This window comes from Poecile atricapillus, chromosome 4, assembly GCF_030490865.1.
Source record: "Poecile atricapillus isolate bPoeAtr1 chromosome 4, bPoeAtr1.hap1, whole genome shotgun sequence".
Lineage (NCBI taxonomy): Eukaryota > Metazoa > Chordata > Aves > Passeriformes > Paridae > Poecile > Poecile atricapillus.
This window is the reverse complement of record NC_081252.1, coordinates 51,481,107-51,508,880: the sequence shown is the minus strand read 5'-3', so window position 1 is coordinate 51,508,880 and position 27,774 is coordinate 51,481,107. Positions and strand designations below refer to the sequence as shown.

The 27,774-nt window shown below is 36.9% G+C and overlaps 1 protein-coding gene across 1 annotated transcript in view; it reads right to left on the bottom strand.

Moving 5' to 3' along the window:
* GABRG1 (gamma-aminobutyric acid type A receptor subunit gamma1) overlaps nt 1–27,774 on the bottom strand; it is a 53,891-nt gene that overhangs the window by 6,674 nt on the left and 19,443 nt on the right. Inside the window, exons 3-7 of the mRNA XM_058838038.1 lie at nt 23,051–23,118; nt 6,345–6,565; nt 3,486–3,568; nt 2,119–2,256; nt 1,845–1,997 (exon numbers count right to left, since the gene is read on the bottom strand). Coding sequence (XP_058694021.1) covers nt 1,845–1,997; nt 2,119–2,256; nt 3,486–3,568; nt 6,345–6,565; nt 23,051–23,118 — 663 coding nt within the window. The remainder of the gene's footprint in view (nt 1–1,844; nt 1,998–2,118; nt 2,257–3,485; nt 3,569–6,344; nt 6,566–23,050; nt 23,119–27,774) is intronic.

Below are 27,774 nucleotides of genomic sequence, written 5' to 3'. Positions count from 1 at the left end.
ACCAGACCCCACACACCCTCCGGGTGGGAAGTGGCACACACCATTCCCTGTATCGACTTCCATTCAGAGAGGACAAAAAGAGACACAAATTTTTCCAGCCTTGGAAAAATTCCTGCTATGTGAAAGGCATATGGGGCTGTCACAGGGAGCAAACCTTCAACAGCAAAACAGTTATCTGCCATAACAAACCTCACTTAGTTTTGGCTTTCTTGTATTAATTTCTCTTTCCATAAAATTGTGTCCATTTGACAGGTACTCTCTTTCTCCTTCTCCAGAACATCTGCATGCAAGAAAAGTCATCCTACAATCTGTCAAGTGATGGCTTTTGTGTGTTTACAAGAAAGGAGTTCAAAGTTACCTGCAGGGAGCTGTAAATAAGATATTACATATATTTGTATTTCATCTGGAGTAGATGAAGGCCAGTACTGCTGAAGTGAGAGCTAGGAACCTTTAGCTTAAACATGACATAAGAGTTCTAGGTTTCATGGCATATAAAAAGTACTTTGTAAAAAGAAAAAACTGGACAAAGAGCTAGAAGGATACCAACAGAACACTTTTTTCCTGTTATAACTATTGTATTGTAACTAGTCAGAATCCACAGTGATGCTCAATGATTAGTTAGTCAAAGAAATCTGGTGAGATTCATGCATCAAGCTCTAAAACTATCAAAAGTAATTTTCACTTATTTATTCAAGACTTAGACTCTCTTCACTAAATTTTTCAACGCTTTCAAATAATATAAAGTTACCATGACTTAGATTTTCTTCCCTTACCTTTTCATCAGGCTACTAAGCCATGCTCATTTTTACTTACTATCTCTGTTGTCTCATTAATGTGGCAGGCTTGCTGGTGGTCCAGTTTCAGTGGGAAAGGCAGGGAATCAAAGTGTAGACTCATGCTTCTGGTAGTAAATTATCTTGTAGGGTGGGAGTAGTGTGTTCACAGTTATCATCCATAACTGATGAGGAAAATTAACTCACATGTCTAATTTCCTAAGATACAACTCTCAGCTCTTGAGCTTTCCCCCAAAACAGATCAGGCTGCTGTCACTAGTTCTACTATGAACATCTGTCCCTGCTAGGCTCAAAGCTGTGTCCTGTGCACTCTGTGAACCTATTTATCAGGGTTTATGTGGGAACTACAACTTTTCTCCAAGGCAGCACATTAATCCTAAACATCAAACTCAGCAGACTGACACCATGCTAAACAGGTCAGCCAAGATGACACTAACACAGAATTATCTTTGTATTAGAACTTGCAACACACTTCAGTACTGTCTATAGTGAAAGCAAGTTGTTTTGTGAATTATGGGCTAAACTGCTTGAAGTGCAACTTTGGTTGCAAATTTTCTGTCCTATCCTGGGTCAAAAAGAATAATTGAATCATTCTGTTAAAAACAAACAAAAAAACCCCAAACACAACCAAACAAAAACCAACCAAAAAGCCAATGCCAACAACACAAAAACCCAACAAAAAAAAAACTAAACCAGATTTTCACCATTTTTGCTACTAATGACTTCATTTGTTCCATGATGCTAAGTGTCAGACTAATAATTGCCACATGACAGTCCCTGGAGATGATTAAAAAAACATAAAGAAGAAAAAATGTATTTATGTGAACAGAAGACCCACAAGACTTGGTTCAGGATCCCCATGCTCAGTATTGCTTCCTTAAACTCTGCAATGCAGCTACAGCAGGACTCTCCTACTCCCAATGATGCAGCTCAAGAGAGAGAATGATCATAATCTGAAGGGGAATAAATTGTGGTTAACTTCCTCCCTGCTGTACATCTGTATTCTTTGGGTGTACCAGATCCTTCAAGGATAAGAAAAGACATTCTTACCCAGGGAAGTCCTTGCAGGAACCGCATCCTTATTGATCCAAAATGACACCCATGAAAGAACAACTGTGAGTATACAAGGAATGTATGTCTGAATAGTAAAATATCCCATACGTCTGCTGAGATCAAAGAATATTGTCATAATAATATAATCACCTAAAAATTAAAAAAAATAAATATTTATTTGACATCTAATATGGCTCTCAATTGTATCTTCATTTGTTAGTCTTGATCTAAATAGATATTGCATAAAATAAAACTCAACACTTTGTCTTACCAGACAAGGTATGAGAAATTTCAGTTGTGTTTCGTAGACCTACAAATGCAAACTGATACAATCTCCAGTATTTTGGATCTGCCACTTCAACAGAGGTTTTCTTCCATTTGTATTCAATTTCATTTCTGGGATATCCATCTAGAATAAAACAAAACAAATAAAACATTCAGCCACAGAATGTACCAAAGCATGTTTTCTGATCTCTGAAGTTCCTTATACCTAAACCAGATGTGTAAATAAAGTGGATCTTAGACCATCTATAGTCTTCCTGACACTTAAAATTTAACCATAATTAAAAAAAATAAAATATATGGCCTCGATTTTAAGACTAGGTAAATATAAGATAAATCAAAAACCACATAAATACAAATGCTTAGAAGGTATCTACATGATATTCTTGAACTCCAGTAAAAAAAACTGGCTCAGAATCATCATTATTAAAATAAAGTGTCATTACATTATCATTAAATGATCAGAAAGAGCTTAAAAGTACAGACACTTATTAGTACATAATTTGATGGTTTAGCGAAGATCTCCTGAAATGAGGCTGTAAAAAGATGGGAGTTGGCCTCTTCCCCCATGCAGCCAGCAACAGGATGAGAGGACATGGCCTCATGTCTGCATCAGGGGAGGTTCAGGCTCAGTACCAGGAAGAATTTCATCACTGAAAGGTTGTGAAGCATTGGAATGGGCTGCCCAGGGAGATGGTGGAGTCATCATGCCTAGAGATGCTCAAGAACTGGACGTGGCACTTCATGCTGTGGTTTAGTTGAGAAACTGGTGTTCAGTCACAGGTTGGACTTGATGATCCTGGAGTTCTTCTCCAACCTTAATGATTCCATGATTACAATAGCACAGCTCCCTAGGATTTTTTTACTTCTTTCTAAACATAGTGTGCATCAAAAAAAAAACCAGAGCTTGAAGGTTGTGGCTTTGCTCATACAAAGTAAGTCCCACTGAAAGGAAAAGGACTTCTTATACTGATTCAGCATTTACAGAAGCAGGCTAAAGAAGACATATAGTATTTTTCCTTTTAAGTATACCATATGGAACTAATTCAAAGCTGTCAAGTCTTGCAGGCATAAGAAAACAAAGTTTATCCAGGACAATGCATTTCCATTAACTGGAGTAGGCACTGTATTAGACTCCTAAGCAATAAGACTATTTTAAAGTAGGAAAAAATGTATGCGATTCCACTTCTTCATTAGTGTGTTAAATAATGCAATAAATCTAGTCAAAACATGAATGGTCAGCTCTTTCTTTCACTGCAAGGCTTTAAAAAATAAACATTTGCTCTCCTGATGCCAAAATTTAGGTAAATTTAAAGCCTGAATGTAAAGAGGACAAAAAAGTGTTTTACCACGTACAGCTTGAAAACTCCAGAGGACAGGAGTGTTCATCCATAGGAAAATTATGAAGCTGAAGATAACATTCAGCATTAATTGTCAACCTAATTAGAAAAGGAAAGGAAAAAAAAAAAAAAAAAAGAGAAGAAAATAGGTTATACTCAAGAATTCAGACACTTTAAACTACAGAGTAAAGAACATGCACAGAAATAAATTTTGCCAATTAATGGATATTATGAATAGCCTCCTGTGTATCAGAAAAACAACATCCAGCATTAGCACCAAAGAACAAAACAAGAAATATTATTTCATGCAACTTGAGGATCTGTATTGTTTCAATTGGTATCTCAAGCCATTTCAAAGATTTCAATTGATTTGGGGGCACCTCTCAGCTCTACAAGAAATAGGGGATAAAAAGTAGGGTCTGAAGAGAGGGGAAGGAGAGGAGCTTATGATAGCACATAAAGGAAGTTTTTGTAGAACACATTAATCAAGTCAAATTGCATTTGGCATTGTATCTTGTGGCTTTACATAAGATAAAAATTGTTGGGGACATTGGACTTGCTCTATACTCATGGAAGCAGTTCTGGTGAAGACAGTATTTGGATAGAAAAAAGCAGGCAATGTTCCTACTTATTTAATGTCTAAGGCATTCAACAGTTCTCAATTTATAAACATTTAAAACTGGTTTAGGACTCATAATTGTCTGAATTAAATCACTTCCTGCTTTTAAAAATGCTATCACAGATTTCCACAGGACTTCAAAGCAGTAAGTGCAAAACCTGGTTCTGCTACCTTTCACTAGTAAGCCAAGTAAGGAGCTAGACTCCAAACTGCCTTCTTTGCATTTAAAATACCTCCTCCTTTCTTGGCAACACTGTTAGAAAGTCAGAATGTCTTCAAAAATCAACTTTAAGAATTGCCAGAATGTTCACATACTTGATTATGTACAGTACTTATATATTAGACAAGAAGGGACGGGAAAAGACTCTCAGACATGCTGCCAGATAGTCTCAGATCAAAAGTCTCTGAACAAAGTATTTATGCTACACAAACTGCTGCTACGACCTGACCAAAGGTTTATAAGGAAAAGTGTATTTCTTAGCATACACTGTGGGAGAGAGGAAAGAAGAGTCCCCACACTTTTAAGCAGAATACTTGCATCAATATGGAGATGCTTTTCAAATTTGTCAACTATGATTTATACATTTATTGCCTTTCCACTTTCAATTTTTGGATAGTTAACCACTCAAAGAAAAAGAAAAGAAGCTGTGCCTTGTGCTAAAAGCACCACAAGTAGATCTGAAATCACTGATGGTGCAATGGACAGACCATGGGCTACACTCAGAGGAGATTCAGTAAGGCTGTTGAAAATTTTCACCATGTCTTCCCCCTGAAATACCAACAAGAGTGGTGATACAGAGGAACCCACGAACCTGGAGCACTGTCAGATCATATTATTGTTCCTTTGATAAGCAAGATATGAACCTCTCAATGTTGTTTTCCCTTAGGACAAATTCAGGCCTTATCCTCGCCCATACAGATGTTTGCACGTTGCAGCGCTGGGTGAAAGCCTGTTCTGCTGTTCTGTTACCAGCTCAATGCACTTTATTTCTCATACTCTGACTCAGTAATTCTAACCTATTGCTCTGTGAGGGCTCACAGGATTGTTTTTTGCTCGTATTTATTTCCTTCTGTTACTTTGAATCTCTTTAGAAGAAATTTTGCATTGAAAATGAATGGACGATGGAAGGGTAAAGTCCAAGTACGACTCTACAATTGCTAATCAGAATAAGAAAAAAACCAACTTGGTATGTCAACAGAAGGGGGTCTCTAGAGGCTTTTATAAACAACTGGCATAATAAACCATTTAAAAAGTGCTCTTCAGAGATGTCTGTATGCTCTCAAATGATGCATACTAAGAAAAAAATTCAGTGAAGAGAATCCTTGTAAAGCATTCTAATTCTTCTTACATTCGATACAGGAGAAATTTATAAATTGTTCATCTAACATAGACTGCATATGAACATAGCATAAATGATTGATGAGAAAGCAATTAAAAGTGCCATTTTTTGTTTTAAATAGATAAATTAATAAGCTCTTAAGAGTAAAATCATATTTATGGCAACCTCTGCATAGACTACTTCTTGATCAGCTCCTGACTTATTTCAAGATCTTTTTGGTATATTTAAAAAATATGACAGAGACGACCCTAAAATACTTTCTGTAGACTATAGCCTTTCAAGAACTGTTTGAAAAGTGACTCAAAAGTCAGTACAGATAGCCTTAAGCTTAAAAGCAGCACAGGCATCTCCCATTTGCCAAGTAGAATTATCACCAATATGTTTATTTATGCCTACTTTGGATGAACAGCTCTGTCGATTTTAATAGCTTGCAAGCCTAAATACATTGTGAAGTACATGCAGGACTGGGGCCTTAGATTTAATCAAACTTCTTATAATTTTGATTATTTGAAGAATTTAATATTTTACTTACAGAATATTAGTTGGTGGAAATTAGATTATGAAGTATTTAGACCAAAAATTATTTATCTGGATATATTAGGGAGAGACCACCATGATGCTATATACTATTTAACACCCCTTTCTAAATCTTGCCTGTACCTAAATGAGATGAAAATTTGCTATCCCCTTCAGTTGTCCTTAGGCAATCATCTTTGAATTATATTTCAGTACTAGGAATTTCATCTTTTTCATGATCAAATTATCTTTTTTATTTTCTTCGTTGATCAGCTCCTTGAAAATTCCTGTAGTTTATAACAAAAGAGATACCAGGAATTTGATTTGTATTCATTATTTTCATATTCCTGGTCATAACAGGGTTTTGGTTTTTTTTTCTACCCAAATAATAAAAACCCACCTTAGAGTGTACAATACTCTTCCATCACTCCAGATTCGAAGCAAACGATTTGGAGTTGTAATCCAGTGAGCATCAGATTTCCTTGAGTTCCGGAAGAAAGTGTCTGGAATCCAAATTTTTCCAACCATATTGCTATTAAGCATAAGCACCTTCATTGAGCTGTTAAATTTTAGACGACTGTCATACCAAGTCTGGGCAAAAATTATATCTATAGTGTATTCCTAAAAACAGAGAAACAACCATATCTATGTTTACATTTACCAAAGTCTGCAAGCCAACTGTTTTTTGATTCATATATAAATCCGAAGCCACTTTCTCTATTTTCTTTGGTGTTACCATTTGCACAGCAGACAGCAGCCAGTGAACCCAGAAAGAGAGACAGAAGATGCACACGGCCTTACCTCCTCTCCCCTGACACCTGATTACTTCAGGAAGAAGATTGCACAGTGCAGTCTCCTTGGGGCGCCCTGGACAGAAACTTAAGGGCAACCTTATTAATTCAGGGTTAAACTATTTGTTTGTTAAGGGAGATATTCTACATCTTCCAAGAATCAAATAAAGCAAGCTTTCTATGTTTTCACCCACACTTTTCAACACACAATTTAACATTTTTCAAGAATTTTCAGATTATGAAGAATTCACGAATATGTGGAAATTAAACATGACAGTTTGCAGAACTATCTCTTACCATCTGCCTTGTATGCCTACCAACATACACACAAAAGTATACATAATCACAGACAGGAGGGAAATTTCCCTAAAGAAGTTCCACTTTATTATTAAAGCCTCAAGGAAACTCCTTCTGTAATAGAAATCAAATTCGTCTGTAGACTTCTGGCCAGAAGAAAGGTGAAAAACAAAATAAATAAATAAAAGGAAATCCCTATTTATTAAATAATTCTTGACACAATAGAACTTGAGAGAGATAAGCAATACAGATGCATAAAAGAATTCTGATTTTTGAAGAATCAGTCAGTTGTTTCTGCCCTTCAGACAATGAGGTAAAGCAGCAGCTCTCCATGTTGTCAGACCACACGCTGACCTTAATGGCGTTGGCCTCAGCACCCAATGGCAGACGTGATCTTTCCTGCACAGCTGCCCCATGAGGGCTTCCATGAGAAACTCAGCAGCTCCCCTGCAGGGAAAGAGCTGGAGACCAGACTGAAACACTCAGTGCTGGTTGTTCACCTCTCAGCTGTTGAATGGACTGGCAAAAGTGAGGAAGAGACAGCGTTCACACTCTTGCTTGAGCCAAAGGGGTTAGTACTAGTTTACTCGATCAATAAAAATGCATTGTGCAGTCAATCTATTCTGTTTTAAAATAAAAGCTGAAGGCTTCATTGATTGGAGTGGATTTTTTTTTCATTTTCCTTTAAAGCAACCACAGCAGCCAACTGTAAATGTTACAGATTCTTCACTAATTTCAGCAACTGATACCACCCATCTCTCAGCAAAGTTTGAGAAATTTGGCATTTCATCCTTGAGAATTACAAGGCAGATATTCTGGGACTATCTTAATCTCTCTTAATTTTCTCACCTCTCCAGATGGGAGAAGTGCAAGTTCAGGAAACAGATATACTAGAGGGAGGTTTCCTCTTGCGCTGTGATGTATGGCAGAATTATCACCTGAACTGTGGTAACTCAGTGTTTTTCAAATGTTTTGAACAACTAATGCATGAGGCAAACAGTGGAGAGACAGAGAGAACAAAAAGGACTACAAAAAATGCATTTTTAAGATGACTTTGTTCTAAAATTCTGCATATTTCTTGAGAGTCACTGCCATTAGAAAAAGATTCTGCAGGTCAAAATGAGTCCTTGATTTTTTTTTTATTTATTTTTTTTTCTGTAAACAGAATTCCAGATACCTGTGAAAACCTTGGAACTATTTAATCTTGAAATTCAGCTTTCTGTGGTCATTTGTAGTGATTACAACTGAAAATGAAACTTGCCTTGCTGTAGCATAAAGGAGAGCCCAAGGCAATGCACCAGAGAAGTGTTTTAATGGGCTTTAATGGAACAGAATGAACAAAGATTTATGCATTGCTTTTACAGTACAAATAGGAAGAAAAATAAAGAAGTGAGCGAAATCAACAGACATGACAAAATGTACAAAAAGTGAAGATTGAGTTTGAAGGTGCAACTCCAAGCAGCTACTTCGCAGTAGCAATGCCTGGTTTGAGAAGAAAAATTATCAGTTATTATAGTCAAATCCACACAAGCAAGAAAACAGAGTTTGTCATAGAATACCAACCACCCTAATAAATTAGAATAAAAAAGGAAGATTATTTTGAACACAAAAAACAAGAGAATGGCCTCAGCAGACTCAGTATTGTAGACTTGTATTCTTTTACCTTTCAGTATTAAATATGTAAGTTTGTATCCTGTTAAATCCAAACAGCAGCATTGTGCCAGCTACTAAGGAGAAAATTAGTTCTATCCCAGATGAAAGCAGCATGCCATATATTAGAGGTCCTGTTTAGAAAACTTTAGGAAAAAAAAAAAACGAAACAAAACACAAAAAAAACCTCAAGAACAATTCTTCATGGTATATTTATAACTGTTCAGTATACAATAATTTAATTATTAACCCAGTACACAAAAATTTAACACGAGAAAATTAGTAACTGCTTGTTTCCAAGTGGCTTGCTGAATATCAAATAAGATCCAAGTTCTAGCCTCTTGTAACACACCGAAGTGAGCTGTCCTCCATTTATAAGCTCACACCTCTGCACTCAGACATATCCCTCTCCCTCTCCCTCAGGAATCAGCCAACTACAGGCAAAATCCTACCATTCATCCCACCTGAAAGACATGGACTTGCAGCCTCATGGTGAGCGGCAGCAGCAGCAGCTCACCCTGCTCTTCAGCAGGGACTCAGAGACAGTGCTCTGACTTCACCCAAGAACACTTTTTCCACTTCTCCCATCAGCCTTGGTGACACTACTGCCTATTTCTTCAGCATATCTATTTATCCTACGCCTCCCTGAGACCTCTCTGTCTTTGAGGGTCCATAATACATCCTGCGGTGCCACATATCCTTCACAAAATGCATCTTACATGCGACCACATTTTTAGTTCAAAATATTTTCTACTTCCTTTTAAGAAGGGGAAATCTGGATCCCTAAAATTTGTTAAAAATTTGGTAGGAAAATCACCATATTGTCTTTTCTGAGAGTACTTTATTTCTAAAACAAGATGAATAAAAGCTCGTTCGTTTTTTCAGAGACTGTGGAAGCAAGCACAACAGCAACAAAATTCATATATTTATAAGATTATTTATAATATTCTTTTAGTGCAACAAATCTTTCTAGTCAACTATTTTGCTTTCCTTGTTTCCTTAGAAAATTTAAAATTAATACTCCTATCACTTCTACAAGTCTTTCATGAAACTCACCATTTAATGCCACTGTGCAACCATAAAAATTGGTTTACTACTCTCTCTTTCAAATTAAACTAATGACAAAACAGCCATGTAGAATAAAGTGAATCCATCTATGGCTGCATTAGTCACAGCCATAGCAGAATGCATGGTTACTCATATTTAGCCTCAGAGGGTTCAAGAACAATGGCACATATCGGCTCATATTTGGCATTTGATTTAATCGCTGAGCACTTTTTTTTCACAGCTGGCATGAAGAGCCCACCTGCCTAATTATTTACAGATAACTTCAATCCTCCTGCATCTCTTTCCTCTCTAAAAGACCTTAACAAATTCCAAAGGGTGGGAACAGTGTGACTAATCAGAGATTACCATTAAAGGGCCAGGCAAGGCACAAATTGTGACTATTGACAAACAGATTCATAGCCTGAGTGAGAGTGAAAGTCATTTAATATATAAATAAAAATATTCATATCTAATATAATATTATATATATATATTTAATAAAAATATTCAAACAAAGCAGGAACAGCAACTGAAGGGGGTTAAATAGAATCCTCAATATTTTGTCATGAAATTTTGTCATTTGTTTCATTGTTTGTCATTTTGTTTTATTGTCATGAAGAGTTCAATTACAGTCAGACTTGAAAATAGGTCAGTGGATTGCTTTTTTTTTTTTTTTACTGGAAAGCTGTGAAAGAAAGAGAGGCAGATACCTAACAAAACTGTTTCTCATTATAAACTGCATCGCACAAATTCCAATATAATATCAATAAGGACAGGAAAAAATCTAGCAAAGAAGAAAAAAAGAATTCTTGGATATTTTTCCTGACAGTCCAACAACTGATTTGATATTCCACAATAAAAAAATTGTGGAGAAGGCAAGTAACAAGTAGCTGAATTGTTGGCTAGATTACATTAAATGTGACACATTTTATTTGAGAACAGGAGAAAGTGTCCTAGTTTCATGAGGCCAAACAGAAAATCAAGGGAGAGTCCCAAAACCAAACTCAGCACTAAAAAATTGATGCAAACTACAGACCTACAATGCAGCTAATGACCAGTGAAATTCATAGAAAAATGAATAAAAACATATTCCTATCATTTCATCTTTGTTCAGAAACTCACCCCAACTGTTCTTCCAGATTCAAAATTTTGTGTGAAGGGCACCTCAAGGTTTCTGTAATGGCACATTCTGAAATCTGTTTCATATGGAGCCCCTCAAAGCAGTTCAGCTAACAAGCTGATATGACTTCACTTTTTTCAGTTATTTTATCATTCTATTCAGCATTCTAATTCCTTAAACTGGAATTGGATGTCAGTGAGGCAGGGAATTTTTCAGGAAAAAAATTAAGAAGGGGAAACTATAGAAAGCATTTCATTAGTCTATATGTTTCCACAATAAGAGATATGATTTAAAACCAAATGTCAATTTAGTATTCTGATGAATAGATTTTAAAAACAAAAAATGTAATAGACAAAATCAGTAGCCACACGCTTTCCTAAGAGGTAAGCACAAAATAAAGCATCGAACATTAGCCAATTTATCTTCATCTTCCCAGGGTGCTGCCAATAAACACTCGTAACCTTTACCTTTTCCCTCACCCAAATTTCTTTGAACATCAATAAGGGGTTATAAAGTAATTTATTAAAATACTTAACCTATCCTTGATGTATAACCTCTCTTAACAAAATGTTGAAAATGTGGTTACTCTCCCTGGTAGGTTACTTTAAAAGCCCTTTATAGAGATTTTTTTTGAGCTGCTTCAGGGCCAACGATGGTTTCAGAACTTAATCCACATGACTGAGACCAAAGCAAAAGTAAAATTTCTTGGTTTAGTAAACCATTTTAGTTTACTCTGTAAAGCAATCTGAACTTACTGACCTTAGGGTAAAACCTAATAGATCCAACAAACCACAGTGCTGATACATACCTGTAATATTACATTAATGATACTGCAGCCACAGAGGAGCTGAGGGCTACAGGAAATGCAGTGAACAGAAGTGCATAGTGTCTGCTTCCATAGTCTTTTAATCAGTCAGATTGCTATAATTGTACAGATAATCACACTGGAGAATGCTATGAGAACATACGCACAGGGTAAGTGGAAATATAAAAATCATATCTACAGAAGGTGAGGGAGTACAACATAGTCACAATTCAGAAAAAAAAATCTCACTCTTCACATCATAATTTGGCATCTGTGCTAATCTAGTCCTTATTTTGAACATGCAAATTGGCAGATGCAAACAACAATATGAATAAAAGGCAAGACTTATTTCAATGTTTTGTAGATTACAAACTATCATTAAAATCTTGCCAACAGCAAAAAGATTAGCTAGAAAAGTAACTGAAGCACTTCAAAAAAATCTATGCTTTTGTCCCATCAGCTTAGATTTTGGTCATTTGAAGAGAGCACAAGGAGAGAAAGCAGGTAAGTTATACATAAACAGGTAAGATTATACATAATCTATATACATTCTCATGGTAAAAATTATATAACAATTTTGATTTATTTTACAATAGAAAATTGAATATTTCAGCCAGTAGATCTCATGGACAAACATTAAACTCTAGAAAGAGCTAGAGAAGAGAACTCAGAACAAAACCTGAAACAAAACCCCACAACAACAGCAACCAAAAAATCCCAAAAACCTGAAACAAAAAAACCCAAGCAAACAAAAAAAACAAAAAAAACCCCCAACCACCCAACATATGTAAATGCCTATATATCAAAAACCCAGGAATAAATGGATTAAGTATTTGGCTTAGAGATTGTCAGTAGTGATTTATCAGCTCCATTGACTGTACTTTCTAAATTAAGCAGCTACATTTACCTTCCTGTAATTAGAGACACTCTAGCCGAAATTGGACTCACAGGCAACTTTAACAACAAAGCCGTACATTACTCAAGCATACACAGTTTTATAGCTTCCCTTGATTAGTGAAGGTAATACTTTGCTGTTCAGTATGGTGCAACTGTTCTCAAAGCAAGACTAACTACAGAGCTACTCTTTGGTCTTTAATGTACATGGTTCAAAATCCCAACACTGATGGCAGACAGACTTGTCTAGTTTGTACTCTGCAACTCCTGTAAAATACATCATCCTCCATGAAATACAGCATACCTATTTGGTTTTCTGGTTGATGAGGCAGAAATCAGCTCCGAACATCAATCATCTGCTATACTGTACAAGATACAGAATATATAAGAGCATGTACAGCCATCAAGAACTTCCTAAAAGGAGCCTCTACTTACTGGTCTCAAGAGCATAACCTGTTATGGGGATAAACCTCTGCAATAGAGACACTACTGTTATTCAAAAAGGCAACATCTCAATCAGCATGTACTGTATGCTGGTGAATGTCACACTTCAAAACAGCCCAAGAAAAAGTGTTTTAAACAGGCATTCTCCATGGTGGTCTAAATAAGCACCCAGACGTAAAAGACTTGGCAAAATTTAAAATAGTGCAAAGTCACAATAAAATGGAAGCCAAGATAAACAGGCAGTGAAGTTGCATTCACTTATTAGCAAAAGCATATTCCATTTCTTAACAGCTACATGGTCAGTGCAGCCACCCCTACTGCCAAGGGAGCGAGGCAACACTCTTTCCAGGGGTGGGGTTACTCTCCTGGTAAACAGCTTGGAGGTGCTGCTGCAGGACAAAGCTTTCCAGACTGTTCCCCTCTCAGCAAAGTGAAATTCTTGTAGCATGCACCAGGAGGAGAAAAACCCAGCTGTGGATGCCTGGCTTGTAAGAGAGAATGAGTTTTTGTAGTGTCAGCACAGACCCTGACGGCAGCACTTGTAGGGGCCAGTGAATTACAGCACGTTTTGTTGGTGCACAGTGGCAGAGGTGACCATGAAAGCCTCTGTGGTAAGAGCCATTGCTGAGGTCAACCTCTGTTGCAAGTTAAAGCCACCCTGTGCCTCTCTTCTCAAAAACCCAGTTCAAATCCAGGCCAGCAGAATTATTCAACAAGTATGAAGCACGATGTTATGTCCATATAAACAGACAGATAAAGAATTAATAACAAAGAACAGGTGTGTAATGTTCTTCAAAATATTTATCTTATAGCTGACACAGAGATAAGAGGTACAGACAAAAAATTAAATGGATCTTCTCTTAGCTGCAGACACAAGGGACACAACACAGATGAAGAAGACAAAGTATTTGGACAGGATATAAGGGCACAGGAAGTAATGATAAACTATACATCAGAACAGACAAGTAGTCTGTGCAGCTTTGGGGTGAGAAGAGAGAGAAAAGTGTTGTTTGGGTTAGCTTTAATACTAGTCAATACCTTTACCTACTCAATGAAATGCTATGTAATACTTACATCAATGTTAGTCTTGGTTTAGATCATCTCAGATCCCGACTGAACTATGCAGTCACTCAAAATTGCTTATAGAGGATACATAACCTCTGCAAGGAGCTCATGGCTTGAATTTAACATAAAAAGAAAGATTTGGAAAGCCAACAGGGGCATAATTACATATAGCAACTTTAGCACAACACCAGCTTAATTCTTTGTGATATTTCGTAACCTTCACAGAGGGGGAAAAAAATGGTAAATGAGTGAAAGGAAAAGTAAGTTTAAACAGAAACAGAAAAACAATGAAGTGGCTTTGCAGACATTTGTAGGAAGTTTCTTTCTAGCATAAAGGGCATCTTGGTAGAAACTGATATAAAAAGTTGAAAGTATGGGAGCAGAAACCAGCAAGATCTGAGGCAGGAAATGGCCTCTTGAGGAAAAAAAAAACCAACTAAAAATCGCTGAGGACAGGTTTTGAAGTACCTTGAAAGTGAAAGGGAACAGTTTATGTGTGAGATCCAATGAAAGAGAAGACAAAAGAAGAACTTGAGCAAGAAATAAGTCAGTAGAAAAAGTGGAAAATTCTACCTACAGGACATCTCTAGATAATATGAGTGGAGCCAAACGGCAACTGGAAAGGTTACAGACATAAATTAGCGTAACAGTGGGAATTCAGACAAGAGTTTTAATGTGATGGATTAAAAAATAAAGAAATACAAAATCCCTTTGTGTTCAGAATTTGCAAGACTAAAACCGAGACCCTACTCCTGGTTCTAAGATCCATCACATCATAGAAAATTTTTAGATTTCAGTCCTCAATGGCATAGAATAATGATTATTCACAGCAACTGAGAGTGTGTAAGAGGTGAAAAGTTGTAAGCTTCAAAGCTGTGATTCTGCCATATTGAGCTAACAAAACAACTGTGAACACATATGAGTGACACAAGACAGAATTTAGAAATTCAATTGTCAAATCTGGACAAAAGGAGACACAGAATAGCAGGCAACTGACACAGAAAGGTGGCTAATTTTGTGCATGAAACTTCCAAGAAGGAACCGAGCACAGGAGAAGAGAATGTGACCATGGAAGACATACTGTGCAGAAGCAATAAAGGAAAAGCTTTAAGAAATACATTCACATCAATACTTAAATAGATCAATTGTTAGGAATACAAGAAACTAAGAGACTTTACCACAACACACTGACAGACTGACCACAGATAAAAAGGAAGCTTTTTCAGAATTGTTGTCTAGCCCTATTCACATCCACAGCTCATCACACCTGCCATTTCTTTAACAAATTAAAGAATCACAGATTAGCCCTGTGCAAATACAGAGCACTTGCATCTGAAATCTCAGGTGCTTCAGAGACAGTTTGATTATTGCTCTGGTTGTGAATGCTATGAATCTGAGACAAAACAAATAGGATTTCTGATCAGTATGCTGGCACACTCTACTGAAATCAGGGGAGTGAAGTAAAAATAAACAGTACTTGTAGTAGTAGTACTATTACTATATTAGTTATTATCATTACTGTAGCCATGCCAACTGTGACTAAAGTGATGCAATGGTACAATTCAAAACCAGTATTTCCAAAAGCATGAACTAATCTAAAATTTTAGAACCAACCACAGCACAAAAAGACTGCAGCCTTACATAATAGCACTGATATTATATTACACATGGAAATAAGACCGTCCTATACAGCAAAGAGCATAGATTTTCCTAGTGACTTGTGTGGAACTTCAGTACCTCTCCTGGCTTCATACCTATTAAGGGACAATTGGTAAACTGCAGCTGAAAACATTAAAAAAATACTGAATGCCCTTTAAAGTCAGGACTGCAAAGATGTCTGTTCTCTGCTTTGGTTTCAGAAGGCTACAGCAACATTTGTCACTTGTACAGTAACTGCATTTTCCCTCACGCTTCACCATTCCCTTCAAATTGTTCACAGGAATTGGGACCAACAAAGGAACTGCAAACAACAAAGGAATTGCTGTCCCAGTATGGGCAGAATATTGAACATATTTGGCCAAATCTCTCTGAACAAGACAAGCTTAGAGCTATTTTCCAATAGCAGCAATGAAACTGCGAGACCCAGATTGATCAATTAAAGCTAATCTTTTTGGGCAATAAAAAAAGATCATGAAGCTGTACTAGTGAAGTATTACTCAGTTACTAGAGATGGTAACAAGAAATACAGCAGAAATATGGGGTTTGACTTTTTTAAGTATATTCCATAATAAAAACCACAATGCTCAAGGCTACTGAAAAAATATTTACTCAGCTGCTGTACATGAACAGTGTCCATCAATCTCAAACAGTCATCTGAGTAAGCCAATTAACCATGATCACTTGCAGTGCTGACAGACACCACAATGATTGGAATCTCTCTTCCCTAATTGAAATAAAAGTGTACATTGGGAAACAAAATGTAATTCTAACTTCTTTCAAAGAAGATACTGTACAATAAGGAACATAATAATATTCAAAGACCCATTGGTACTTTTTTCCTGTATTATGAATGATTTGATCACAGAATTCCTGCCATTTGAAAGAGAATTAAGCCAATTTGCACAAAGTGCATAAACTTGACTTTCAAAAATCTCCATTGCTTGCACACTGAATCCACATAACCTTTAGGAAACCTCATAAATTCTTAAATATGGGCCAAAGTGTATGCCTCACGATCTTCCTATCATCAGTCTGCATAAAGCTCATAGAGACAGTGGTTCACCTCAAAACAGTCTTCAAAAATGAAAGCAACCTCCAGGATAAGCTTCAGGTGCATTTCACAAACCATGACAAGCAGTGCTCACCCAGTCCTGAAATGCTACTATTACTGCAGCATTTGCATAGCACTGATTTATTATGTTTAGATTTCTTGTGTGGAACTGTGCTCCTTTAGACACACAGCTCTGTAACAGACAGACAAGGAGGGGGAGAGAAAGAGTTAATTTCTTTCCTTTAGACAACTCCTACTTTAGATTTTCTTCTATAGTGTTTTTTAAATCCTTAAGTCAATGTGACATGTGATGACAATGTTCACACATGTAAACTAACTAGGTATCTGCAGGAACAGGGCCTTGCTAAATACAGTGTCATTGAGTAACACAACATTTAATGTAATTCAAAACCAGAGTTTAAACTGTGTTGTTTTACAGAATAATTCACAGAAAGAGTGTGAATCTTTGTATTGTATCTCAGGGTACATTCAGATAATATATCCTCAGGTCATGATTACTTATATTCTTGTGTACTTTGTGTAAATTATATTGCATTGTAAAGTATGAGTACGGACCTTCAAACCCTTACTACAAATTTAGTGACCAGAAGAATAAGTGCAGTGACATGCCTGGCCACAAAGTATCCTCCACAAGTGCAATAATGTTGGGCAATCTGTAATAGGACACTGATCCCATTGATACGTGGATACCATGAAAAAATAAAAATAAAATAAAAAACCTGCAGCTGGTTACTGCAACTAGAGAATGAATTGGAATTTAGAAGTCAAAGGATACTTAAAATTCACCACCAGCACATTCTACATAAAGTCAGAAATAGTACAATATGACAAGAAAAATTGTATCCTACCAATATCCAGGCCATGCCATCTGCCTACCAAAGTAGCATATTGTATACTCTGTGAAGATCTGATTTGCTAAGTGCTTTAGCTCTCCTGTTAAAAATATGAGTGGTAGGCTTCAAAGTATGGCTTCAACCTGTGATCAGAGTAGCCTTCAATGGTTAATAAGCAAAGATCATGTGACAAAAGCTGAATTATCCACAGAAGAGAAATTTTGGAAAATAACAAAGAGATTGCACTGCTGTAGCAAAGTGTAGTCTCAAAAATTCATCATGGAATTTTCAGATTGGGCCTTCTAACTGCAAATTCCAATAATAAATACAAAAAGGGAATACAGAGCATCATCTTATCCACAGGAAGGGAAATAAAAATTAGTAGCACTCAAACACGCTAAAATGGCAATGACATCACAATGCTTCAAAGTGTTAAATCATGATTTAGAAACTCGTTAAAAAGCAAAGAAATTTTAAAACATAATTTTGTTTCTGTAAACCTATATATTTATATGTGTATTTAGTTTTATACAGACAGATATAGTCAGTCTGGTAGAGAACTTTCTTTTAGTATTTAGTCTATCAGTCATGATGTCTCTGCATCTTTATAGAAACAATCTGTTTCTTTCTAACTGTTTACTACATGACACTTGAGTAAATGTACATCAAATACAGGGGAAGTATGAACTTTTCGCTCGTCATTTTTGACGGAATGAACTGATTCTGCTTCTTATCACTTAAGGAGCTGCACCTGCATTCCTTCTCAAAAAATTCCTCTCATTTTATTGTCATAAGAGTTTTGATCAAACATAAATGATAAGAAAAGGTCATCTCTTAGTTAAAGGCAGGCAGAAATGTCCTGGAGGGGTGCCACACCTCTCCCAGCCAACTGATTTATGCACTTGAACAGCCTTGTCAAGCCACAAAAGCTGTGGTGCTGATGTGGTTCTCCCCTGGACAGCTTGGGGCATCAGTAGCAAAAACTTTGCATATTTATGAATATATAGTGTTTGGAGGATGAACACAGGTCTGAGAAAGCTAATGAGGCTAACAGGCAGCATGGATCAACATGCATTTTTGCACTGAGACCATATATCAGACTCTACTACTTGTATCACCACCAAACAATGGTTGCTTTTTATCTTGGCCCTAGTTTGGAAGGAAAAAGGCAGTAAAAGCCTAATATTCTATTTATAGTGTTCAACATATAGTAAGAATAGGTTCTAAATATCCACTGCTTATCTAAACTCTGTAAAGAAATCCCAAGACAACTGCAGAGCTACTGAGGATCAAGATTTTGCTCATAAAAATGCACTTGGAATCATCAAATCGTCAAGGCTGGAAGAGAGCTATAAGATCATCAAGTCTGACCACCAGCCCAGAACTGTAGCCCCTAAACCAGTAAACCACATCACTGAGCATATGATCCAGACACCTTCTAAACACCTCCAGGTGACTGCTGAAGCTGACTCCACCACCTCCCCAGGCAACTTATTCCAATGCTTGACCATCCAAATAGTGAAAAATTTTTTTCAATATCCAATCTGAATGTTAACTGTCTCAGCTTGAGGCCAGTTTCTCTTGTCCTCCCACTGTAGGCACTGTAGAACCTCACTACAACCTCCTTTCAGGGAGTTTTACAGTGATGAGACTTCCCCCTGAACCTCTCAAGAGTAAACAAAGCCAGCTCCCTCAGCTGTTCTTCCTAAGACATGTTTTCTAGATCTTCCATAAGCCTCACTGCCATTTGCTGGACATGCCCCAGCACCTCAATGTCCTTTGGAAAGTGAGGGACCCAGAACTGAAGCACGCAAGTTGTGGCCCCACCAGTGCCGAGTACAGGGGGTAAACCACTGTCCTGGTCCTTCTGGCCACACTATTGCTGATACAGGCCAGGATGGCACCTGGGCACACACCCTGGCTCATGTTCAGCTGCTGATAACCAGCACCTCCAAGTCCTTTTCTGCTGAACAGCTCTCAAGCCACTCTTCCCCCAGCCTGCAGCACTGCATGGAGTTGCTGTAACCCAAGTGCAGGACCCAGAACTTTGTCTTGCTGAACTTTCTTCAGCTGTCCTTGGCCAACTGATCAAGTTTGTCCAAGTCTCTCTGCAGGCCCTTCCTACCCTCAAGCAGATGAACACGCCCACTCAGCTTAGTGTCATCTGCAATTCACCTGATTCCCTCATCCAGATCATAAATAAAGACAGAACTTGTCCCAGTATTGAGTCCTGGGGAACACTCCTGGTAACTGGCTTCCAACTGAGCTCCATGCACCACAACTTTCCGGTTCCAGCCAGCTGTTCTGGAGTCCACCCATGGAAGCTATGAGCTGCCAGTTTTTCCAGGAGGATGCTGTGGGAGAGGGTATCAAATATTCAACCAAAGTCTAGATAGAACACAGCCTTTCCCTCGTCTACTAAGCTGGTAATATTATCATAGAAGGAGATCAGGTTAGTCAAGCTGGACTTTACTTTCACAAGTCCATGTTGGCTGGGCTTGATACCCTGCTAGTCCTGAATGTGCCATGTAAAGGCACTTAGCTTCATTTTACATGGTTGTTGCACAATGCCTAGCACAGATTAGCTCTAAGATTCAAAAATCTTTAGATGTAGTCTTATAAGGCTAAATACTCTACTGATCCAGACACCTGTTTAAAGTGTTTACTCAGGATTCAGATTCATGAAGAGATCACAAGTTCTAGGAAAATGTATCTTAATCGTGGGGTGAATTAAGAATATAGAATCTAAAATCTAAAGTTGTGTAGATCTGGGTAAATAGTAAAAGCCAAAATACAACAGCCTTCAAAAACAAGCTCCAGTGACTGTCATGCATAGACCTCAATTACGAAAGTGGGAGTTTATCAAATAGCAAGAGAAAAATAGACAATTAAAAAACCAAATGCTTCCTCTCATAGTACGTGTTCTCTAAAGCTTTCAGACAAACATACTCCTTTGATATACTATTTCAGCGTCGCTGTCAGAAAAAATACTCTCTACATCACGCCATATTGTATCCAAACTTAATAGTTAAAGGACATCATTTGCCAGAGTGAATTAATGTATGTGGCAATTTAGTAATCAAATGGGGACTGGAAATCACAGAAAATGTATTCTATTATTAAATGATCAAATTAGGGGCTAAGGACAGCCCTTGAAATGGAAGCAAATTTGGGATTATTGGTTAAAAATCTCAAACAACATTGACTCCAGGGAATGTGCCTTCTTAATGAAATCAACGGCTCACATAAAAGGAACTTACAGGGGAAAAATTGTTATTATTTATCTTGCTGAGATTGTAGTTTCCCAGAATAAAAACATTTCTTTTTTGTTTGAAAACCTTAATCAAATTATTTTCAAGTATATGGTTTTACTTATTTTTACAAAGGTTTGATCTCTGTACTGAGGTTAGATGCTCATAAAAGTCATGTTCTTGAAGTGCAAGCCCAGTGGAAGCAATTGCCCTTTCATGAAGGCCACAGTAGTTTTAGACTGTAATTTAAATTGCTAAGTAGTTTTCTGTCAATTTTTAAAAAGTATAGGATAGTTTTTAAAGTTCTATATCTTAGTAACTTTTACCTTATTACCCTTTACTGTGCTTCATCATTCTTTTTTTTTAAAGAGAAATCAGAAGGTTGGAGAGAAACATCCTTTATTAACTGTTAGGATCCTACTCTCTAGTGAAGTAATTCACCTTTTCAGTAGGATGCCAGTCCTTACCTTGGACTTTAAGCTATTATGACTGGGTTTTACTAGCAGCATGGCAAGGACATCACCACCCAGCTCTAGCACAGCTCCAGCAGAAGTGGAGAGACCTCTAAACAACTGACATGCAATAGTTCCATTGCTGATACTCCCAGACCCTGGGCTGAGTGAGCAGAAGGAAGCTGTGTGCACACAAGAGATCGTGCTTCATAGCTGAACCACAGCTGGAAGTCTTCCCAGTGGCTGCAGAGGAAAGAGGAGGGCATGGGAGATGGGGCAGGGCTATTCTGCAAAGCCAGCCATGTGCTGGCTCTTTAAAACTAGAAAACTGAAGCTGTAAGCATTTCTCATGTTCAGTTCCAGTCTGTGCAATACTGGCCACAGGCTGAAGAGCTTATGTAGGTTACTGGGAAAAGAAGTCTCTACCACTTCCTAGATCCTCCTTACACATCGTCACAGTTTGCTTCCACAGTGAGTTCCTTCAGAAGAGGATTAAACAGAGAGAAGCAAAAGAGAAAGACTGCAGAAGGGAGACAGACAAAAACAAAGACATCACTTACACTGGACATAGAAGCTGGAAAATGTTCCCTGCTCCGTCACTCTTATGCTCTATCACACATTTCATTACATACAGTCCTGGTCTTCCCTGCCACAGCCCCAGGTAATGACAACTCTAAGCTGGATAGATCACTATGCTAGAATGAGTATCTTTCTCCACAGATCTGCATCTTTTTCCATAGTATCTAAGCACCACTGTTTTTTCTTGCTTGGCTTCCGATCACTGAAGATCACCGTTCTCCATCCCACATGATGCCGTACATCTAAACCGCAAGATCCTTAATAGTAATTGAGAATTACCACACTGACAGAAAATGCTCAGAGGCCCCCTGCACTGGCATGCTCCAGCCTCTGAACAGAACTCTTCTCTGCCATGCAAATTCAATACTGCCAGCAAATCTGTAGGGAGGAAGTAGAGGAGGTAAACCCAAAGTCACCTGAGGGCAAGTCCCCATCTTAGTCCTGGGAAGAAGTCATGCCAAAAGGCCTTTCTAAAGCCTCCACCATTTCATACAACACACAGTCTAAGAGAACTAAGAAACTACCACACACCCAATTTCCTCATAAGTGCTGTTACTTCAGTGTTGGTACCAAACAGAAAGGTCAGATCTCAGCAGGTGTATCACAAACAAGGTCAGATGCATTTCTTAGCTTCTAAGAAACCAGTCATGTACACACGCACACACTGAAAAGGACACAGAAAACTAAATGGAAAAAGGGCAAAAGAGTTCATTTCAAATTTTGCTTTCTACGAATTTGAAGAAAAAACAAACAAACAATAGATCACTTCACTGAAAATAGTCTTGTTCACAACTGCTTTGTCAATTGTTATTTTTCTTAGGCTCTGAAGAGTAGCTCCAGGAAACCAGGCCAGAGATAAACCAGGTATATACAAAGATTGTGGAAACGTTTAATGCAAACTAAAACATGGACTTGATACAATGTACTCAGTGTGACCTCACTTTTTTAAAAGAAAGACTGTATTTTTAAAATTACAACAATTTCAGAGAGACTAAATGTACCTCTGCAATAACTACAATCATATACAGTAGCATAACAATACACAGTAAGAAATAAAGAAACTCATTTGAATGAGATTAGAATTATTTCATAATATTAACCCATAGAAACATGCAGATTATGTTTTCTGTCAATAATCAGAACTTACCATATTGATTGGGTCAACTGGACCGATGCTGTTAACATAGACATCTGTTTCAATTACCGTAGTTCTCACTAAACAGAACAATAACCATAATAATTACATATTTAATTATCTGCATACATTGTTGGTGCAATTTAATTTATTTAACTAAAAAAACAGCATATATGGTATTCTTTTATTAGATTCATAATAATTAAATTTCTGGTTTGTTCATTTTGTGAAGGATCATATATGACGGCTCTCTTATTGCATGACTTTTTAGAATGATCAACTTGAACTTTTTAGTTCATAATGCAATCTCCACCTGTGTTTTTTGATCAAATATAACATAGATAAAAAAGGTAAAGGAAGGAAAAACAAATAAAACCAGACCAAACCAAACCTGTCTTCCAACACAAAAATACAATCCTAAACAGAAAACAAGTTTGGAACATTTTTTCGTGCAACAAACCATGAGGTCTGGGACAAATGTGTTTATCAGCTGCAAGGGATCAATATGAAGTGTCTTCTATCAATTTCTACTGAGAATGTGTAACAGATACAAAATAACTTTTCACCACAGGTTTCTTCAATTCATGAAGCTATAGCACACCTAGAGAATACTAATATTCTCTCATCAGCTTGATTAATACACTGGTTAAAACACCAAACTGAAAGCTCTTCAATGAAAGTAATTTAAAAGCTAAACATTAACAAACTTATTTTATTGAAAAACAGGGAAAACTATGAAAAACAGGGAAACTCACTGTGAAGACACGAGACCAAAAACTTTTAAAAATATATTCCATTACAGAATATACTCTCTACTTTGTGCATTTATAGAAGGATGCAAAGTCGAACAGTGTCCAGGAAAAGCACACCTGAAGTACAGGAGGCTCTGATAGTTCTTTTTTTTCTCCTAACTGGTTCATACAGCAAAAGAAAGAGTACAAATGAAAGAGGAAAGTATGCATTTTTATTTCATAATTTTAACAAGAATTTTCTTCTAGTTTGTGCTGGAGAACCAGAATGTGGGTATAAGAGGACGTAAGTCCTTGTACCCAATGGAAAGAAGAGGGATAATAATAATAATAATAGAGCTCTGCTAGTCCTTTTATGACATGCCACAATCAAATAAACATCTCTTTTAATCTGCAGATATAAAAGTGGGAAGGTATAAACAAAAAGAGTTTTTGATTTCATAGGAGAAGGACCCTAGGTCATCAGATTTATTTTTTTATACAGCAAAGCTTCAGAGATTGCCCAAGTGTTCAACAACAAACCTAAAATCTTGAGTAAGAAGATTTTTCAAATTTCTGAAAACTCGAACAGACATACAGAAAGAAACACTGTAACACTGACATCCTTGCCAGCCACAATGACAGGCAAGATGCATTTCCTAAATATCTCAAGATACCTTTTTCCTGTCAAGCTCACCTGGGACAAAATTAGCCCTGATTCCAAATCTGGTTAACAGTGTGAACCTAAGCCTGACAGAAAGACACACTAGTGAGGCTGCACAAAGGATTTTCTGTATGACCATAGAGGACAGAGTCATTTGATCACCATCCTGTCCCCAGCATGCTTCACAGAAAGTTTCAACAAATTCTGGAAACCAATTTATTTCCTGGGGGATAAATAAGTACTTCCTGCAATGATCCTTATGGGTCTTTCCAACTCAAAATATTCTGTAATTCTGTTATTCTTTGATTCTGAGCTGCAAATGTCTCCAATTTCTGCAGAGCTCATAAAGGAATGGAGACAGCACAAGAACTCATACACACAGACTAAAACATCAGAGTGAGAAAAAAGATTATAATGTGTGTATATTGTCATATGTATAATGTAATCCTTTTAACATACATCACATTCTGCAAACAGATGTCCTCTTCCTTTAATTTGCAATCCTGTTTTTTATAACAGCAGCCCCACTGCTAGACCAGAACACAAGGAGATGGATCAAAGTATATCCTGCCTTATTCCTCAAGTAATGTTGGATACTTCATTATGAAGAATCTCTCACCTTGAAATGCTCACAGGATTCTTCCCCCTCCACCTCCTTTTTTTCCCCTCTCAAGTCCAGTTATACTGAAGGGTTACCTTAGTTCTTCTGTATGGTACAGAGAAATGTACTTCTGAATTAGAAAGATTAATTAATTAATACTTCTTGTGTTCTTGAACTAGAAGTGATTAGAGTTCATGAAAATGACAAATGCTGGAGGAAAATTCCTTCTTGATACTTTGAGAAGAACAAATTGAGAAGATTTTCCTACATTGACTACTTCTTACTTTAATTTAAAACTTGGTATTAGCCCTCAAAACACTACATGTAGGAAGAAGGCTATTTAACACATTCTGCATGAAGTGCAGAACAGCAGTGTTTTAAACAAGGGGAGAAAGGGCTTGAACACTTTAAATATTTACACTGAAAGACAGTATGATGCAGGCTAGAGTAAAGCAAGAAGGTGAGAGGACACAGAGTGCATATTCAAGTGGGAGGGGGAGACAGAGAAAGAAGAGCACAAAGGAGCAGCTGACCACAAGGTCAGCTTCTAATGTAGCTGAAGCACACAGGGAACCTGTTTGGTAAGCCCAGTCTAGAGAGATATACTCACTTTCTGATTTCCTGCTTTGACTTTTTTTCACTAGACTAAACTTATTCCAGTTCTAAAAATTTTGAAAATTGTTTATCCCTCATAAGACAAATCATAGTAATAAAAATCTATCTCAATCATTGATAAATTATTTTAGTAATTGCCCCTGACATTCAAAGTGCCTGTTTTTTAGCCTATATTTTTGTGGGCTTAGTTTTCAGCTTTTGATATTTGATATATCTCTTCTTTCTACACTTAAGAGCTCTTCTTATCAGCTATTCTCATTCTATAAATACCTATCTCCTGACAGAAGTAATTATCATTATTGTAGAAGTCCAGAACATTGCACATTTTGTTTCTTAATACTGCTATTTTCATTCCTCCAATCCATTTTTTTAATACATAAAACAGGAGCATGGCAGTCCACTTAAATTCACTTACCAGTCCCCATAGTTTACCACAATGCCCTGATTTTCTAATGAAGATTTAAGTCACATCACCTTTATTTTAATTAGTACTTATTATGCTCTTTAACTAAGACCACTTTTGTAACTTCATCCAGGCTTATTTTCTTTGAGCATGTTCTCTATAACTCCTCATTACTTGCCTAAAGAAGCATCACCTATAGCAATAAAGCAGTTATTCAGCAAATAAATGAGGTGACTACCACATTCAGAAATAAGAGTCCTTCAATTTGTAACAACTTTTAATGGAATAATACAATTCTCACAATCAGCTATCTAAGATTATTGCTTACATGGCTACTTATATTGAAAATTCAGCCCCAAGTGTCTACATCATTTTTCCAGGTCAACCTCTGAAGAATTTTTTCAAAGTGATTTTGATGAAAGCAGAACCCTGTTCTCCAAACTTTTTACCCTTTTATTTAAAAGAAATCCATCTTTGGCAGATACTCCTATCCCACCACTTTTTTTATTTCCATGATTAAATATGCAGTACACACACACAATACCTTCAACATTCCCTGAATATGTGCTTCTACATCTTGCTCTTGTATTTTGATTTTCTTCAGTTCTTGGAAAATATTCTTAAATTCAAAATACATCTCTCTCTATCTTTCCTTAGTATTTTTCTAGTTGTTTCATTACCTGGAATAAACCTCAAAACCTTTCCAAAGAATGTTAAAATGATAATGTAAATGCAAGCCTTTAATGGAAAGCTTTCATGTTGGCACGATATGGTGATATATGCACACGTGATACAGTATTTCTACAATTTTTATAAAGTTATTTAACTAGTACATATAACAAATACTGCCCAATTGGAAGAACAGTTTGCTAGGTAATTCCCTGGGGTTCTGCCCCATTGGAGCCTCCCCCCTACCCTTGATCTTTCATCCCTCCACGTTGTTGTGTCTACAACACATGGTACAAAACAAAGTGTCCTTGTCAGACTAATAAACAGAATTTCAAGAATGTATTAGTAAGAGTTTCTTAAACTATGGGAGAGGTCAGAAGTACTAGAAGTTAAAACTATGTATTCGTCCTCTGCAAAGTTACAAATATATGAAAAATATATTAAAATCTAAAAATCCTTAGGCCTCAGTTTGAGCTTATTACTTTTCTGCCTATATTTTATTTTCATTGCTGCTACACTAAAAGCACCTGTTCAGCAGAATACCTTCTGATACCTGTATTTTTTGAGAAATAGCACTTCTATTTGAAAGTCCTGTATTTTCCATGTATTCTTTATGTCTCTTAGAACATGACTATTCACATTAGTGCACTTGAGAGATGTAATTATTTACCCATGCCCTGGTTATAGGGCAATAACAACTACCCAAATTTCCCTAGGTATCCAAGTTTTCTACATCCGTGAGCAATTATCCTTAAATTCCCACCATTCTTAAAATTTTCATCAATGATTACTTGTCTTAAACTGAAGTTTACAACCAAAGTTGTAGATACTTGATGAGTGTTACCTATCTTTAATTACATTTTCAGACAGAGCAGTTGTGTTTCACCCACACACACATCACTCCTGGAAAAAATGATCCATACATTGATAGGATAATATTAATAAAACAGTGTCCCTGAGATGAGAGAGTTGAAAAATGAGCAGCCAATTCTTTCCTTTGAAAAGGAAAGTTCAAAAATAATAGCTACTTTGATGCAGGAATAGAGCTGAAACAGT